This window comes from Triplophysa rosa, linkage group LG4 (genome assembly GCF_024868665.1).
Source record: "Triplophysa rosa linkage group LG4, Trosa_1v2, whole genome shotgun sequence".
NCBI lineage: Eukaryota > Metazoa > Chordata > Actinopteri > Cypriniformes > Nemacheilidae > Triplophysa > Triplophysa rosa.
In genome coordinates, this window is record NC_079893.1 from 23,894,355 (window position 1) to 23,912,883 (window position 18,529).

The 18,529-nt window shown below is 36.3% G+C and overlaps 2 protein-coding genes across 3 annotated transcripts; one reads left to right on the plus strand and one right to left on the minus strand.

The window, feature by feature from the left end:
• Window positions 1-122: 122 nt before the first annotated feature.
• On the minus strand, window positions 123-12,244 carry ssrp1b (structure specific recognition protein 1b). 2 transcript variants are annotated; one of them, XM_057332627.1, is made up of 18 exons: window positions 11,956-12,125; window positions 11,627-11,726; window positions 11,075-11,260; window positions 10,867-10,972; window positions 10,474-10,667; window positions 9,783-9,883; window positions 9,585-9,714; window positions 8,755-8,858; window positions 8,234-8,362; window positions 7,727-7,948; window positions 6,776-6,848; window positions 5,986-6,118; window positions 5,849-5,894; window positions 5,609-5,732; window positions 4,771-4,938; window positions 4,577-4,674; window positions 3,976-4,144; window positions 123-3,741 (listed from the first exon to the last, which is right to left on the minus strand). In XM_057332627.1, exons 2-18 carry the CDS (start codon window positions 11,678-11,680, stop codon window positions 3,679-3,681), a joined length of 2,100 nt encoding a protein of 699 aa, XP_057188610.1. In that variant the 5' UTR covers window positions 11,681-11,726; window positions 11,956-12,125; the 3' UTR covers window positions 123-3,678. The 2 variants fall into 2 exon arrangements, with proteins under 2 accessions (XP_057188610.1, XP_057188609.1); XM_057332626.1 differs by lacking the exon at window positions 11,956-12,125 and adding an exon at window positions 12,132-12,244 and having other exon boundaries at window positions 124-3,741.
• Window positions 12,243-17,864, plus strand: pold4 (DNA polymerase delta 4, accessory subunit). The gene is made up of 5 exons (XM_057332628.1): window positions 12,243-12,362; window positions 16,868-16,972; window positions 17,130-17,219; window positions 17,373-17,484; window positions 17,741-17,864. Exons 2-5 carry the CDS (start codon window positions 16,873-16,875, stop codon window positions 17,763-17,765), a joined length of 327 nt encoding a protein of 108 aa, XP_057188611.1. The 5' UTR covers window positions 12,243-12,362; window positions 16,868-16,872; the 3' UTR covers window positions 17,766-17,864.
• The last annotated feature ends 665 nt before the right edge of the window (window positions 17,865-18,529 follow it).

Below are 18,529 nucleotides of genomic sequence, written 5' to 3' on the forward strand. Positions count from 1 at the left end.
CTCCCAAATTTCAAATAAAAATATTGTTTCTATTTGCATTTATTTGAAGAAAACAGAGAAACGGGTCAAAATAACAAAAACTTTTTCAGACCTCAAATACTGCAAAGAAAGCAAGTTCATATTCACTTTTAAGCAATACCACAGTAATATTTCTACATGTATTTAGGAAAATTTCTACAATTGTTTTTTATGTGATAACCTCGATTTTTATGACAGTTTTCATGTGTCTTGTCCTGCTGCCAGTCTTGCACGTTGCTGTTGGATGACTTTATGTCTCTCCTAAGGTTTGACACTGGACCGAAATGGCCACAGTACATCTAGAAATACTGATTACATGAACATTTTGAATGGTCTCTTAATTTTTTCTCGGCGGTATATATGTATACATCACACCAGTAAAAATGTTCATAGGCAAAAGCTTTTTGATCCACGACCAGAGCTAAGACAAGCATCCACATTAACCAACTAAGAGGAAACATTTCTTCACATGACCAACCATTAAGCTTGTGATTATCTCTCTCATAACTACAAATCAGCTGGGAATCGCTTCCCCACAAAACCACACACACGCTTAACTTAAGTGTAACGCATGACAGAAGACCAAATGAAATAAGAGACAGACTGGGGTTATGCTCAAGTACTGCAGTATATGCAGCTCTCTATCAGTCAAGGAAAGCGCTAAGTGTTAGATGTCTCACGATGATTCGATTGTCTTGAAACAGGAGCTCAAGATGGAGCGAGGATGCAAAGTACAAAAAAGCGGGAGAGAGAAATGGATGGGACTCGATACAAATTGGTGAACAAAATCATCATTGCATCAAATGCAATAATCAGCAAAGTGGTCCGAGAGGCGCGATTGAGACAAATACAGAGAACCATAACAGATACGAACAGAGGGACTTTCACAAAAAAGGAACTAATGCAAATGCAGAAATGACAGACATACCAGAAAAAAGAGGTGACAAAACAAAAAAGGGAGATGACGCATATGAAATACCTTGAAACATATTTTTAATTGGCAAAAATGCAGGCAAAAATGTAGCAATAAAAAAATGTAAGCACACTTAAGAAAAGTTCAGGGTTCAGTGTCCGAAATAGCCCCCTATACCCTAATATAGTGCACTATTTGAGGGGACATCCATTTTTAGTGGTGTCCGAATTCATAGTGGACATTATTGAGTGCACTCATTCAATCCCATGATGCATCATAATAACGAGTGTACAACCGATGTACACTCATGGCTAGCTGCTAGCCATCTATCGTATCGGCAGAAGATGGTGCCCGCAGCATTTCCAGTGCACCGAGTGTCCGACTTTACTCACTCGTTTTCACCCGCTCCTTAAAGAGGACTATATTAGTGAACTAGTGAATGAGGGTATAGTGGGAAATTTCAGACACAGCCCAAGTATATTATTATGTATACTTTATGTAGTAAGTATACCATTATTAGCATACTTGTAGTACATTTATAGATATTTGGGACTAAATTGGTCCACTATTAGATTGTAGAAGTATACTGACTTTCAAGTGAAAGTTTACCACTAAGTTTGTCATTTGTACTGCAATACAATAAATTGAAGTGTATGCATACTGATCATTTACTAGTTCAATAGCAACATTCTTGATTCTTTACTTTATGAATGTACACTTTGAAGTATACTGTCAGTAGTTTTTAAGTATACTTGTTTTCTTTAATTGAACTTAATGGGGCGGTTTCCTGTACGGGAATTTGATTCAGTCAGGACTAGGGCTTGGTTAAATTAGGACATTTAAGTTGTTTTTACAAACATGACTTACAAAAACGCATTACTTGTGTGCATTTCTAGACAAAACAATGGCACTGATGTATTTAAAGAAATGTCTGTGCAAGTTGTTTTCAGTTTAGACAACTCTAACATTTATTTAAGTCTAGGACTAGTCTTAATCCCTGTGCGGGAAACCAGCCCAATATCATACTTATTTACACACTTTTAATACACAATTTTTGCTTTTTAACACTAAAAATAGTCACTGTATTTTAATATAGGCTAGACAATCATTAAGAGTAAATGCAACTACAACCCAATACTCAGAATTACTTCATTATAGTTTTAAAAGATTGTGTACAAATACTGGCCAAATAGACATATTTCTGCCAGTAGGCATATACTTTTTAATGTAATTTATGTAATTTTATGTGTATGTCTGAGAAATACATAAAAGACTGAAAGTATGCATTCTTATTTTCAGTTTCAAATACACAATGATGAAATAAGGCAACGAAATTGCAACGCACACCAAATACATACTATTTACATTAAATGTATGCCTTTTGCAGACATTTGTATCCAAAACGACTTACAGTGCATTCAAGATACATTTTATCTGCACGCGTGACCTCTCTGGGGTTCAGACCCGTGACCTTTTTGCAGCACTGTTCTACCAATTAAGCTAAAAGAACACAATGTATGTGCACACATTTCTGATTTTAGGTTACAAGGATCAGTCTGCTTTCTTTAGAAGATCAACAATAAATAATGTTATGTTTACAATATATGTTATGCCACACACAGAAGGCCTTAATTTATACCACTGAATAACTTTCCAAGACTTCGCCATTAACCAGCGTTTTTAGGCTGTCTGTTAGGTTTGCCGGAAAAGGTTTTTTTGCCACGCTTAAATTGCCCTGCTTTTGTTACAACCACAAGCTCTTTATCTCAAAAACCACACATTTATACTTACGCACATGAAACGGAGAAGGGGTCGTAAAATCACATTAAAGAATAATTGAGCAGTGTGGTGGTTATGTACAGTAATGCTATCCATTTCAGATTAACGCGTTAAAAATATTTAACGCCATTAACGCAACATCCGTTTTTTCTGTCATCATTGTCTAGCGTTACATTATATAATCACGCTCTTATTCAGATAAAGGCCTTTAAACTATTTAGGCGAGATTTGAAATGGTTGTATTGACATGTCTAGTATAGATTGACAGCTTCTGGCTGTGGAACACGGCTCAACGCAAAGCGACAGCGGTCCCGTCTGGTGTACACATGAGCTAAAGTCTACGTCAGAATCGAGTTAAATAAAGTCTTAAATGAATTCAAAGAGTAGTGAAAATAGTAGAAAATATATATTTTTTAAATATATATTTAATAAAGACATCAGTTGCAAAGCAAACAATATTAGAATGTTGGCTTTCATTAAAAAAAGATGATGTTAAAGAAATGTGTTGTTTCTACATTAATTTGGAGATAAAATGTCAAATTATTAGAACGCAAAAGTATATTTAAAAACATAAAAGCTGTGTGTGATTAGTTAGTTAATTTTTTTAATCGATTGACAGCACTAAAATAAACATGTTAAACAAAATAAATAGTGTATGTTTAATTTCACTATACGTGTGCGATTAATCGCACAAAAAGGGTGCGATTAATCGCGATTAAAAACAAATTAATCTATTGACAGCCCTAATCCAAACAGATAAACAGGAAGTTAAAAAAGGACAATACAGCATACAGAGACCAGACGTGCGGTGTATACACTACACAAGAGTTTCTCAACATCTTGATGATCTAGAAGAGTGATGCTAAAACATACCGTATCAGAGGTACATTAAAGCATGTACTGTACAATAAAAGAGATGAAAGAATTGAAATATGATTGTTCCTCCATAGGTCTACCATTTGTGTCCTTTAGTCTGAGCCGGACTCTTCAGAGCTCGGTGGTGTGCTGGCCACTTCTTCATCATCAGACTCCTGCAAAAAAACATGGAACGAGAATGAAGATGAAGAACGTGAAGTGTGTCATGTCATTTCTCCTAGTTCCTGCTGGTATAAGGTTCAAATAATAAAATAAAAGTATTTTAAGTAATTAAACAAAAGTGTGAAAAGTATTACGATTGCTAAAGAGGTTAAAAAATAGACATTGGCCTTTCGTTTAAAAAAAAGGTTTTGTGATTAAATATAATCAAATGTGTGTTTGTATGTTACCTTGCGCTTGCGTCTTTTGCCTCTCTCTGACTCTGATGAGCTCTCCTCACTGGATATGAACTCTCGACTCTTAAAACTGTCGTTGCCTGTTGCTCGCTCTTTCTCTTTCTCTCTCCCGCCACCAGACTTCTTCCTCTTTTCTTCATTCTTTCCTTTTCTCTTTCTCTCCCTTCAGGAAAGATTTTGAAATCACCAGTTACTGCTTTAATCTAAACATGCATCCCAGTGATATTTACCCAAATAAAACCAACAGTCCAACATACAAATGATTCATGAACATACAAATACACTTATTTATTAGAGATTTATGGTGGAGGGGAAGATTTTCTGTGAATAATGAATTTCTGCCTGTTTGTCCCGCAAAGACATTTTATGGCTTGGGAACATAAATATAGAATATAATATACAATATAACTTAGTATAAAAACATTGTATAGTGTACTCATATAGCAGTATAAAGTACTTTTATTATAACGTCATTTTTTTCCTCTTTGTAATGTGACACAAATATTTAATTCAAATTGGTTTGGAATGACGAGATCTCATGTAACAGCACTGCACTCAGACAAAGCTCTTTTATAATTGTGAACATTCTCAGTACCTTTTTGAGGTGCCCGAGGAGCCTCCACCGCTCTCCCTGTACTCTCTCATCGCTCGTTCGTACTCTTTCTTTGCTTCCTCTGATTTTCCATCCCACTCCTGATGGAGAGACACAGACATTAGTTCAACTTTAAACAAGTACAAAAAATTTGAGACCTTGACATTTTGGAAGAACCAGTGATGGTATCGCGTCACCTCTTTCTTCTCTTTGCTGAGTTGTTTCCACATTTCTCCAGCCTTTTTAGAGATTTCGGTGACAGAGATGCCCGGGTTCTCCGATTTGATGCGGTCTCTACTGGAATTCAGCCACAGCATGTAGGCGCTCATTGGTCTCTTTGGGGCGTTGCTGTCCTTTGCCTTTTTCTACACATAAGCACACAAACACAGTATGATGGAATTGTACACCTATACATTTTGGATTGGTATGATGATCATAACGTCCTTAAAACACCAGTTAATTACATTTCTGAAGTTTTTGTCACCAAGTTGCACGGAATATAATTTTCACTAAAACCTATAACACATAAAACTAAAAAAATACAATAACCGCAAACAAAAAATTACAACTTATATAAGCATAATACAGTACGTTTAATACTAAATCAAACACATTAGATTTAAAACTTATTAAAATTATAATAACTCTACTTCTAACATTATTCAAATGGCTAACAAAGACATCAACTAAACAAACTCATTACAAAAGTGTTCTCATTATACACACTAAGATTTTTTAAAACACCCAGTCGGTTCCTTAAAAATACATTTGTGGTTTTGTGTTTATGTAAAGTACTGTTTTGGAAAAAAAGCAACCTTGTTTAAGGAAAAGTATATTAACAATTAAAGAACAATTAAAACACCAAATAGCAAAAAATTCGGAATTTTCTGTTTAGTAATAGAATGTATTGTTAAGTCAACACACGCACACACACACACAAACAAAAAAAATACCATATCAACACAACCGCTTATACCTAAATGCAAAATAGGCTCACTAATTTATATTATTCTTCTCAAAATTTCTGTTTCTCACCACTTTCTTGCGTGGTTGTCTTTCTTTCACAAATTTTGCTTTCTTGGCTGGTTTCTTCTTCCGGTCTACATCGCTGTCTCCTTCATCGCCGCTGCTTTCACTGGCAGAGGCCTTACTGTCATACCTGACACACAAACACAACTGATCTCAATGTTTCCAGCTTTTCATTACCTAATTGATTCAAATACTAATCTATATAACATGAAACCACAGCAAATAAATCAGCACAAAACTTCTTACTCTTCAGCAATGTCGTCATCTTCTTCTCCAGGATTAAAAGATTCATCTGAAAAAATCAAAACCAGATTTATGTCCTATAAATCACCCCATAAATTAGCCATATTCATCTTACTGAATATAAGAGAGCCGCCACTCACCACTCTCGCCCTCTGAGATATCGCTGCCGTTGGCCTCCTCACGGATCTTGCCCTCCTCCTTCATGCGCTCCAAGTAGGCATCATGCTGGTCTTCGTCAGAGTCACTGTACATATTGTCATTGCCTTTGATACCCTAACAAAGTACAAATATCAGTGAAATATCAACCGCTTAAACCATCTCTATGCTCTTACCTGTACTGAACTTCATGGCAAAGTTAGCATTCTAAGCAAACACAGAAAAACCCTCTCCAAGAGACATTTTAAACCCACTCTTGTTCCCTTAACCCCCTTGCTCACACACGTTCATACACACAATCAGTGTTAACGCATTCAAAAGCATTTCCCTGAGCAACGCTGTGTTCACAGCAAACAGAATGGTCTAAAATCTGCACAAATGCTCTTCAAAATCAAACACATATTTCAAATGAATATTGTTGTTGTTGTTCAAATCTGCGTGAAGTGAACACAGCGTTTCGCTGTTTGAATCAGAACCAATAAGATGCCCGCCTATGTGGTGGAACGCAGATATTCTTAAAGCCAGCAAAAATAAGAGAATGCATTTGACATTCGGGTTTGGATTGAGACACACACACACACACACACCATGCAAGCAGGTTAAAGGAGCACCGACACCAGACCAAACCGCAGGCCAGTACCAACCTTCTTCTACATGAACACAATACAGACATACAGCACAAACACAAAGAGCGGAATAAGTGTGTGTGGAGTCTATTAACATGTAAATATAACATCCTGTATGATCAAAAATTAGAAGGGAGCACAGACATACCTCTTTAAAGCCTCTGTTCTTAATGCTTAGCTTCTTAGCATTGACAAAGTCAAAAAGCTTTCCATATTCCTCTCTGAAAAGAAAAACAGTGGCAGATTGAAAAACAGAGAGGATGGCGACTCTTATAGTGAGCTAACAATATTTTTCAACTAGATACACATCATTTACACACCATTTTTACCTTTTTTATGTAGAACATAAACAATAATTTTATTGAAGAAAATCACATACAATTAAAATGAATGGGGCCTATGGCTATCGAATTGAAAATGACAAAAGAAAAGTATAATAGGGATTTATGTGCTACGCTTCAGACATAATAGGTTGGTGAAAAACAGACTGAAATTTTATGTAAATAATGACTTTTTTTGCTAAATAAAATAACACAATGGACCTCATTTCAGATGCAAAATGCAAATGCAGAAGAACAACAAACTGCATGCAAGCAACACGAAACTGTTAACAAATTTGCAGAAATCTTAATGTTGCTTGCACTTTATCATGAAATAGTGACGCACTGGTGTATTGAAACAGTCATTGTGTGTATCCAATTAAAAATACAATAATGGCAAAAAGTTTCTTTTTGCATTCATCTAGCATTAACATAAAAGGGTCAGGTCACTAAAAGAGGACTCTTTCAGAGATCAATTTCATTTGGACCATTATTGTTGGCTTTTTAGACGTTTTATGCTGTGGCAACACTCTGCCTAAAGATTTTTAATTTTATTTGATGCATTTATAATAAAAGCCACAAACACAGAAGAATGACCACAAAGTGGCGGTGTTAACTTCCTGGGGCAGACGGGGTTAAGTGCTACTGGGACATTATGGAAGGCAGCGTTTTCAGTAGGATGTGGCTAGTACTGGTCTTTCCATTAATGGTACGGTCTATTTCCCAAAAAGCTACTTTCTCAACGAGTAGACAAGTCAACCAGGTGAATGTGCAGGTACCTCTCGATGCTGCTGAAGGTGTACTGATTGCCCTGCTTGGTCTCGATCTCAAAGTCGAAGGAGCGGGTGGTGGTGGTTCCTCTGGCGAAGTTCACACAGGCGATCTCTTCAAAGCGCAGGTGTACAGGAGGCTTGTGCACGTAGATGAAACCTCTCTCCAGCGGATACAACAGACCAGAACTGGCTTTATATGAACATGTTATGCACTGAGCACCTGAGTGACTATAGAGATAAGATACAACAACAACAGAGAAAGAGCGAGAGAGAGTGTCAGTTATTCAGGCAGTACAGTATGATGGTATAAATATTTCACACTTGTATTTAAAACATAATATTAGCAATAATATATAATATCAGAAATGTACATATTGTCATGTTAAACATTTATTCAATAAAACAATAACCCAAACCCATAAATTAATTAATACTTTTAACTCTCACTGTATAGTTTTTCTACATGCATTGTCTTTTAAACACATGTATTTTTTTGTGTGGGCGTGTGCTTACCCTTGGAAATTTCCAGGCACGGTGATCTTCCTGTTGACCAGGGCCTTCATGACTCTACTGACCATCTCATAGAGAAAGCCAGACATGTTTTTATTAAGCTTCCCTTCAAAGCGTTTCTCCACCTCCTCCCTGCACACCAAAAGAACAAATAATGGTACAGCTGGATGGCACCACACATTGAAATATAGTTTATTAACTATTACAACAAAACTATTGTTTTCAGGCAATGCTGAAGCATTGTTGTAGAACTAATAAAAGTGGTCCAGGGTCAAACAAGCTTGAAAATAATAGATTTCAACTAAAATATATACAAATATAATAAAAATATATAAGCCAATTACAGTAACTTTTTTAAGTGAAAACATTTGTTAAAAATATTTTGCAAAACAGCCTCTCACACTTCATTCATTTCATTGCTATTACATGTGTTTATAGCCTGTTAATGACCTATTTAGTTTCTTCAGGAACTTCCTAATTCCCATCACATCCTTCATGACTCTCTCTCTCTCGCTCTCACTCACTCGTTCATGTTAAGCGTCAGATTGATGTCCTCTTCCTTGGAGAACAGGAGGATAAGAAAATGATAACGGGTTTGACCCTGTTTAATGGGCGGGTCCAGACTGATCTAAAAAGTAGAAATGATGCTGTATATCAGCAAAATATTTTGTGTAACATTTGGAATAAATGTAAAATGCAAAACAATAACATTAGTGAAAGAACTTATAAAATACACACTGGCTTCTTAAAGGGGTCATATGTCGCGAATACGTGTTTTTCTGTGTCTTTGGTGTGTTATAAGTTGCCCATGCATGTATTACACGCGTAAAATTGCTAAAATTAAAGTGTCGGAAACAAAAGATGCATTTTATCTAAAAGCGAATGCTCACCCAGACCTGCCTGAAACGCCTCGTGTAACCACACCCCCACAAATCTACATCAGTTGGTGCTATGATTTGACTAAGACCGCCAAAATGTACACGCAAGTAAGGTGGGCGTACCTGTCAGTACAAATGCTTTAGAACCTGATGTTCCAAATATGGTAAGAGGCGTTACATTTCCATCACACGCTTGCAGTATTCGACCAATCAATACGCACTGGTTAACTGGCCAATCATAGCACACCTCGCTTTTCAGAGCCATGAGCTTTGTAAAAAATCTGCACGTTTCAGAGAGGAGGGGCAAAGAGGAGATACAAAAATGCACGGTATGTGGAAAATACAGCGTTTTTAAACCTTAAATCATGTATACACATTGCATTACATCTAAAACAAACGATAATATTCGTTTTAGCCGTGTCATATGACCCCTTTAATAATAATCAAAGCTTTATAAGTCACGATGTCCCACTTACCACAAAGAACATCTGCCGCTGGTCTTTATGAGGTAAAAGAAAGAGGCGGAGCACTGTAGTGTATGGGATCTTGTAGTCAAACGTTTTACCGTGCAGATGGAGAAATGTTGGATAAATGCGGATATCATACCTAGAGAGAGCAAAACCTGTTCATAGTGTCTTTTCATTTAAAGAGAAAGGTGTGAGGTAAATATGTACCTGCCCCTTGGTGTGAGACACTGCAGCTCTCTGAAGATACACACGGCATCTCCTGTAGCCTGGATCACATCTGCCTTGGACAAAACGTTCTGAGCAAATGCCTAAAACAAAAATACATTCCCCTGCTCAGAGAAAAGTACCATTTATATGTCAGTCAAGTACTGTGTACTCATGATGTTGTTACTGCAATTCAAGCAGCCTTCATATATTATTTTTAATGAATATGTAACAAAAGGTTCTTTTAAAATGTACTCATGCTTATGTTGTTACAATCCAGTATACGAGGATCATTATAAAGACAGTTTAATTTGAACATAATGCAACGTCTTGTCAAAAGTTGGAAGTTCTATAAACCACTTTTATGATTTCAGAGCTTAACATACCGTACAACTTTTATATGACTGCAAAAAGTAGCCATGATGTTCTTAAAAACTTTGAGTTGTACGAATGAAAGGAAATCATGAAGGTTTTAAATAACGTGACGGTGAGTAAATTATATTTCTGTCAACTTTCCCAATTTTAATACCTTTGTGTATGTTTCAGTCATTCCTTGGTAAACTAACGCCATCTAGTGGTCAACTAAGTAAAACATGAAAATTCTATTTTGTATAATGGGGTCTGCAGTAACTATTTTGGTGGTCAATGATACACAACATGGAGGGAAACTATCAGGATACACACAAACACTCACCTCTACAGGATCGGAACCCTCGTCTCCAGGGGTGGGCGGGACATAGAAGCGCACCTCCATGAGGGACACCTCTGTGTCATCATTTTGATGAAACTCCAATGTGACCTCATTCTTTCCCGTTGCACACTGGGATACACTGGAAAGTGGGATCTCAAATGCAGGGCTGTCATTTACCTCGAATGAAAGCAGCGGTTCTGAAAATCATGCAAGATGCAGGGAAATATTATCATATCTTTTATAGAATGTGACATTTTTCAAGCAGTTCCTTCTGTTATGTACATAAATCCTTTTACTATTGCGTGACAGTTTTTATTACAATACATGGCAGCTTCAGTTAAAGCAGCAGTCCATACTGTATAACACATCATTCACATGTTAAAAGTGTGCACTGACCACTAAACTTCGCAGTGCCCCAGTTCCAGCCCTTCACGCACATATCTTTCTCTGTCAGCTCCACTTTGTAGTTGGCTTTGAAGTACTCTGAGATCTTTTCAAAGTCCTATGCATAAAAAGATGGATGTACGTTTAGAGCATTGAACTTGATGTTTGTCATCAATCAATAAATAATAAACGCATTTTCGATCTAGTTTCTCTGACTCACGGTATCTTTGAAGCCATCATATTTGTAGATGTGACCAGTGCTGGTGGACAGTTTAAGGCCATGACCCAGACAAACTCTCCTCCACTGGGCTTGAGTGAGTTCAGGGACGGGAATGCTGTCCACCTTCCCGGTTTTACTGTTTTTATACACCACAGTCTGCTTACTGAAGCGCAGGCGCCCATCATTCTATAGGGAGAGTTGTCTTTGAATTGTGTATAACAATTCATATTTGTTATAACAATCAGTCAACTGTGTTATAACAATCAGTCAACTTTACTGCTGCTAGTTCTTGCTGTCACAATGAATCAAAATGATGGTAAGTGACCGCAGTAAAGATAGTTTAGCGGTTTGACATTCAGATGAATTGTGTTTGCTACAATAGAATAACAGGGTAATAATATCCTGCGTTGGCACAAATGTGTGACTTTAGGCAAAACAGCTGTTTGTAAAATAACACACTGATCAGACAATTTTAATTCCATTCTTTTATTAGTTTTCATCATGCAACGAGCCAATTCAGATAGTTTTGTAAACGGGGTCTGATTTACTTACCCAGGAGCCTTTGACCTCCTGATAAACCTCATTGAAATCCAAAGTGTCACCCATGGCAGCCACTCCAGCTTACACAGAGTGGACCTGTGTTGTTCAAAAGCTGTGACACCAGAGGAAAATTCACAAACATGACATTATATTTGACCCATTATATGATATATAATATATTTTATATTATATGTGTGTTCAAAAGTGGGTCTGATAACATTGAGGCATTGTTTTCTATCACAGGTACTCCATAATCCATATGTGTCATTTTTATTTATCAGCTCTGAATAGTAATGTTTTCTAAATATACATGCAAACACATAACGTTACTGTATACGTACAGAGCTAGCAAAGCAACCATTTTCAGGCATCAAATAACGACCAAATGTCTGCGTATTTACTATTTGGTGACAGTCGACACGTTTTAGATAAACCTCCGACGGGACAAATGTTTTTAAAAACACTTTTATTGCATCAAACATCAAACGCTTATGTAAGATATTTGAATCGGTATTACTGTTATTTGGTGAGATGATCAGGGCCGAGTCCAATGTGCTTGATCTGCTGGACGCTGGTCGCACAGCGCAGCAGTGAATGTGACGCCATCACGCAGCGTGCGTGGCTCCTCCCTTCATGTAGCCCGTGTTTTGCAAACAAAGCGAAAGTAGAAACGCATCGTCGAGGAGCACTGCTGTCAACATTGGCAAAGAAGAGTTTGTTTTTTAGACAGAGTTATAGCACAATTAAGGTAGGGTTAAAATTATGTAGTACATTGCATTTATGTTTAAGGGAATGCTCATACAATTTTGCGGAAATCCCTTTACTCGAATTGAGCAAGGTTGTTTTCATTGCAAATAACTAGCGTTAGATCTGTAACAATTTAAAGACCGTCTTTACTGGAATATTGGTGCAATGTTTTTTATATTTAAATGAGTGTGCAACACAGACTGCATTATTAATAAGCTGTTATAACAATCAGTCAACTTTACTGCTGCTAGTTCTTGCTGTCACAATGAATCAAAATGATCGGTAAGTGACCGCAGTAAAGATAGTTTAGCGGTTTGACATTAGGATGTTTTTAGGTTGTGAATCCGCATCGCGCTGCTGTATATGAACACGTTATCTTATTTTGCACACCATGATTTGTGAATTCATGTGAAGCGGTTTCCCCGGCATGATATCAGCGTTTTATTTTTGCGACTTGTTTTTTTAAACGCGTATAACTCACGAAGCTGAAGACTTAAATACCTAAAAAGACTGTCATCTTGTCCAGTTTGATTTGTGAATTTTTTCACAGCAAAGTTTTTGCCTGTCAAATCGTGTTAAGTTGTTAGATACGGAGGATGACAAATACACAGTCTTTACCATTGACAGCTACTTTCAGTACATGCACTCAAATTTCATGCCAATTTACTCGTTTACGCAGCCTAATTTGCGAAAACTTTCACAAACAGATTTCGTCTTTTTTATATAATCTTACACCTGTGTTTATTATGTCCTGTAATAATAACACTAACGGTTCGAGATATTATACAATTGTGGTGTATTTATGCAAGTGCATATACATGTTAAGCCTATAAATTAAACAAGACAAGTGAGTCATACAAGTAATGGTACCGTTGTGATTGGTGAATTGTTTCAGTGTTTTCATTGTTTCAATGTTGCTTTACTTAATATGGTTAGTTTCACAAATGGCATTGCAATTTTGTCATATTCTTATTCATAAAAAAGCTGCATAACTCTTATAAGTCACCATAAAAATGTTCACAAATTGACTTATAGTATATAAGTACTAATAGTGATCTATGGCTTTAAAGGGACAGGACACCTACACAACTTAATAATGGCCTCTTACTTAAGTCTTTTTGAGTTTAAAATGAATATTTAGATTTGTGAAACATTTCACAGATCAGTATTTGCCCAAAAACATTCCTTGAGTCCTTCAGGTTAAAGTAAAATCAGTTTACAGGTTACGACAGTCCATCGCCACTCAACAAATGGACTAAAATGGTGAAAAACACTCTCTTTAGACTAAACTTCATTTGTGAAAACTTTCACAAATTGATTTGACTATTTCGCATGGCCTTATGTGTATTTAAACTGCATATTAATGGTGATCTATGGCTTTAAATAGACAGGACACCTACACAACTTAATAATGGCCTCTTACTTAAGTCTTTTTGAGTTTAAAATGAATATTTAGATTTGTGAAACATTTCACAGATCAGTATTTGCCCAAAAAACATTCCTTGAGTCCTTCAGGTTAAAATAGTCGTGATTAAACAATAATAACAATTTGGATTTAATCAAGTCCTTGGACTGATCGTCCTTGTGTTCAGGAGGCTTAGTCGCACACAGCCACTTGTTATTCCTTTGCTACCCCAAATATTAGATGTCTGTATTCCCTTATTTACTGTCCCAACTTATGTTGAATAAACATTTGACTTATTAGTCTCGTTGTTTCTTTAGTATTTATTTACATTATTAAAAATGGCAACATTTCATTGTTATGCGGATGATACGCAAATTTATCTACCCATAAAACGCAATGATCCTGATACACGGAACTCCCTTTTTGATTGTTTGGATGAGGTAAAAATTTGGTTTTCCCAAAACTTTTTATTTTTAAATGAATCCAAAACTGAGGTTATAGTCTTTGGTCCGCCTGGAAATCGTGGAGGCAACAATATTGATCTGGACTATCTAGTTCTGTTTTCTCTACCATGCATCAAGAACTTGGGATCATAGCCTTAACCTTGACAGGCAAATAAATGCAGTGATCAGCTCTTGCTTTTTTCAATTGTGTCTTCTTTCTAAGATTAAACCTATTCTATCTACTAAATCTCTTGAGACTGCCGTTCATGCACTGATTACATCCCGACTGGATTATTGTAACTCCCTTGACCTTGGGGCATCCAAATCTTCTATCCATCGCCTTCAATTGGTGAAAAATGTGGCTGCAAAATTTATTGCAAGGAAACGAAAGTCAGACCATGTGACTCCAATCTTAAGATCACTGCATTGGCTGCCTGTCCATTTTAGGATTGAGTTTAAAATTTTACTTTATGTTTTTAAATCACTACACAACCTGGCACCGAGTTATTTGTCCGAGCTTCTCCATCCCTATATTCCAACACGATCTCTGAGGTCTGGGGCTCAGGGTCTTCTATCCACCCCTAGAGCAGTAAAGGGGGGAAAGAGCATTTGCTATTGCTGGCCCCCGGCTCTGGAATGGCCTCCCTGCGTATATCAGATCAGCACAGTCTGTCCACGCTTTTAAATCTTCTTTAAAGGCGTACTATTTCGACTTGGCATTTGATTTAGTATGAACTTTGCTCTTGTATGCATTGTCTGTTTGTTTTATTGTGATGAGTTGTGCGTTTGAATGTCATGGTTTTAGGGTTTCATATACAGTATATACAGTATATATATATATATATATATATGTTTATATTATTGTCCATACTGTTCAGCACTTTGGTCAGCCTGGTTGCTGTTTTGTGCTTTAGAAATAAAACAAACTTGAAACTTGAACATCAAATATCAAATTTATCAAACACATTAGTTTACTATGTAAAAATTAATGGATGGTGTCTAATTTTACACTGTTGACAGTCCAAAAAGGCTACAAAGGAATTTAAGAGAGTAAAATCAGTCAGTGCAAGTTTTCATGGAGGAGTGTTTACCCAACACTATATGTTAAATGATGATGGGCTGTCATGTGATGCAGATTTTTTGTAAACCTGAGATAATTTACAGTGATAACTGTGATCATAAGGTTTATGTAGGCCTAAATAACAATAAACATATGTAAGTCATAATAAATAATGATATATGATAATAATAATGGCATAACACATAATAATAAATACACAGTAAGCATATGTACATGTAGTTCTTGTTGTGATCCAGCCTGTGTTCCATGTTCATTGTTAGTTGGATTCTTAGTTCGTTTTTGAGTATGTCCTGTTTCCTGTTTTATTTTGTTGTCCCAGTGTTTTTGATTATTGGCCTCATGTTGTTTGTCTTCCAGGTGTTTCTTGTCTTCTCGTTTATCCCAGTGTATTTAAGTCCTTGTGTTTTAATTGTCTGTGTCAGTCGTTGAGATGTATGATGTTATTTCATGTTCCCTTTTAACTTGTTTTGTTCCTTTATTAATTTTTAGGTTTCATAGGTCTCCTGCCCCTTTAAAGCCACATCTCACAATAAATTATGAAATTAATAATGAAATGTTTTCACAAATGAAGTTTAGTCTAAAGAGAGTGTTTTTCACCATTTTAGGCCATTTGTTGAGTGGCGATGAACTGTCGTAACCTGTAAGCTGCTTTTACTTTAACCTGAAGGACTCAAGGAATGTTTTTGGGCAAATACTGATCTGTGAAATGTTTCACAAATCTTAATAGTCATTTTAAACTCAAAAAGACTTAAGTAAGAGGCCATTATTAAGTTGTGTAGGTGTCCTGTCTATTTAAAGCCATAGATCACTAAGAGTTATGCAGCTTTTTTATGAATAAGAACATGACAAAATTGCAATGCCATTTGTGAAACTAACCATATTAAGTAAAGCAACATTGAAACAATGAAAACACTGAAACAATTCACCAATCACAACGGTACCATTACTTGTATGACTCACTTGTCTTGTTTAATTTATAGGCTTATTGTATAATATCTCGAACCGTTAGTGTTATTATTACAGGACATAATAAACACAGGTGTAAGATTATATAAAAAAGACGAAATCTGTTTGTGAAAGTTTTCGCAAATTAGGCTGCGTAAACGAGTAAATTGGCATGAAATTTGAGTGCATGTACACTGAAAGTAGCTGTCAATGGTAAAGACTGTGTATTTGTCATCCTCCGTATCTAACAATTTAACACGATTTGACAGACAAAAACTTTGCTGTGAAAAAATTAACAAATCAAACTGGACAAGATGACAGTCTTTTTAGGTATTTAAGTCTTCAGCTTCGTGAGTTATACGAGTTTAAAAAAAAAGTCGTAAAAATAAAACGCGGATATCGTGCCGGGGAAACCGCTTCATATGAATTCACAAATCAAGGTGTGCAAAATAAGATAACGTGTTCATGTATACAGCAGCGCGATGCGGATTCACAATTTAAAAACGTCCGAATGTCAAACCGCTAAACTATCTTTACTGCGGTTTAAAAGTGCTTGTTTAAATTTCGCTGCTAAAGACGCTTTTGTGATCATGCACAATATTATGTTTAATCACATAGTCCTTTTATTTTAGAAAATATGACACAGAAACGTGGACTGATCACTGACACCTACAAAATTGTGAAGAAGACAAGAAGAGGGGGAAAGAGAGACAAGACACCTTCGCCCCCAAAACCAGGTTGGTCAGTATTTTCGGCTTGTGTATCTACTTCTGTGTGGAGATCTGCAAATGTGTCATATTTTTCCATAAACCATTTAAATAATGTACAAGAAGATGCTGGTGCACAAGAGGTATAACAGAATTCATATGTTATAAATGTGTTACTACCTATCAGAACCTGAGCCCCCGCAACTGAGTGAGCGAGAAAAAGATCTACAAGAGCTGAAGAAGTTTGATCTGGACTGGACATTTGGACCATGCACTGGTAAGTCATTTATCTATATATAAAAATTCCTTTTTTTTCTTTGTACCTGCTTATAACCATTTGGGTGTGCAAGGGGTGTTTGTTCATCTAGTGTGTTTACTTTTTGCAACAACAAAGCAAAACGTTTTGACAATGTGTGTTTGTGTGTGTTAGGCATCAGTCGATTGCAAAGATGGGAGAGGGCAGCACTGCATGGGCTTAATCCCCCACAGGAGATTAAAGAGATTCTGCTGAAGGAGAATACAGACCCAGAGTACACACAGAGGTATTACTAATGGCCAGTCATAACAACAATAAATATGAAAACTATAAAACTAACTACCTTTTTTTCTGTACCCTTATCAATATAGTTTTGTTATGGACTGTTATACACTTATTTTGTATATATAAATATATATATACTATATATAATTTTGGTGTGAACAGGCTTTGACACACACTCATATTTTATTTCTGTCCTTACACATTGAGAAACAAAACCAAAGCCTTTGTTAATATCCTTTTCACTCTTTGTGTTTTAGTCTCTGGTGTGACTATCCCCTCTGAGGAGCAGATGGAGAAAAACTAAGGAGAAAGAAAATACTCTTGTATTGCTTATTTTGTACCTTGGCTTACACTACATTTTAATAAACATTTTTCTATTCAGGTGCTATTTATGTTGAGTCTCCCGCACTTTATAAACAATCAGTGTTTTTTCACTCGCACAAACACCAGTCACCTATATCCTCAAATCCTTCAGTTTACATCTTCTTAATATGTCCAGGGACTGTTATGTGTTCTTTTTTCATATTTGCATTACATTTATATTTAATTTGCATTTACATGTAAATACCAGTTTAATTTCCACTTTACTGGTTTGCATATAACACTGTCCTTTGTCATCATGGTGCAGAAGTCATCACTGCATACTTTACATTTGATGAGTTTTGTTTGAGACCACTTGCTAACTAGACAATTGTCAGTTTTAAGTCTTCATGGAGACGTTGTCCTTTCTAACTGTTGAAGTTCAATTTACAGTAAATGCGTGCATTTGTAACATATTCAGGAAGGAATTGTGACATCTTCTCAATACATGACGCTAATTAGCAACGTATACTGGGGCAGATAATTATAGTAACAATTGAAATAGGTCAGGTCCCTTTCCACCTCATCAGCCTTTGTGTTTGTCTGGGATTCTTATGAATATCTTCAGGTCCATGTGATTTAAGATACAAACTTGCTGCAACACGTCTGTAACAGTTTGTTTAGAATCTTGACCTCATACACTGGGCCTGACCCAGTGCCTCACTAGCTACTGTAGCTAAAAAATA

Coding starts and splice junctions, on each gene's coding strand:
- pold4 (XM_057332628.1), top strand. CDS start 16,873: ATGACACAGAAACGTGGACTGATCACTGACACCTACAAAATTGTGAAG. Junction 16,973..17,129: donor ACCTTCGCCCCCAAAACCAG/GTTGGTCAGTAT, acceptor ACTACCTATCAG/AACCTGAGCCCCCGCAACTG. Junction 17,485..17,740: donor GACCCAGAGTACACACAGAG/GTATTACTAATG, acceptor TTTGTGTTTTAG/TCTCTGGTGTGACTATCCCC.
- ssrp1b (XM_057332627.1), bottom strand. CDS start 11,680: ATGGGTGACACTTTGGATTTCAATGAGGTTTATCAGGAGGTCAAAGGC. Junction 9,715..9,782: donor TGTCTCACACCAAGGGGCAG/GTACATATTTAC, acceptor TGCTCTCTCTAG/GTATGATATCCGCATTTATC. Junction 6,849..7,726: donor ACCTTCAGCAGCATCGAGAG/GTACCTGCACAT, acceptor TTTTCTTTTCAG/AGAGGAATATGGAAAGCTTT.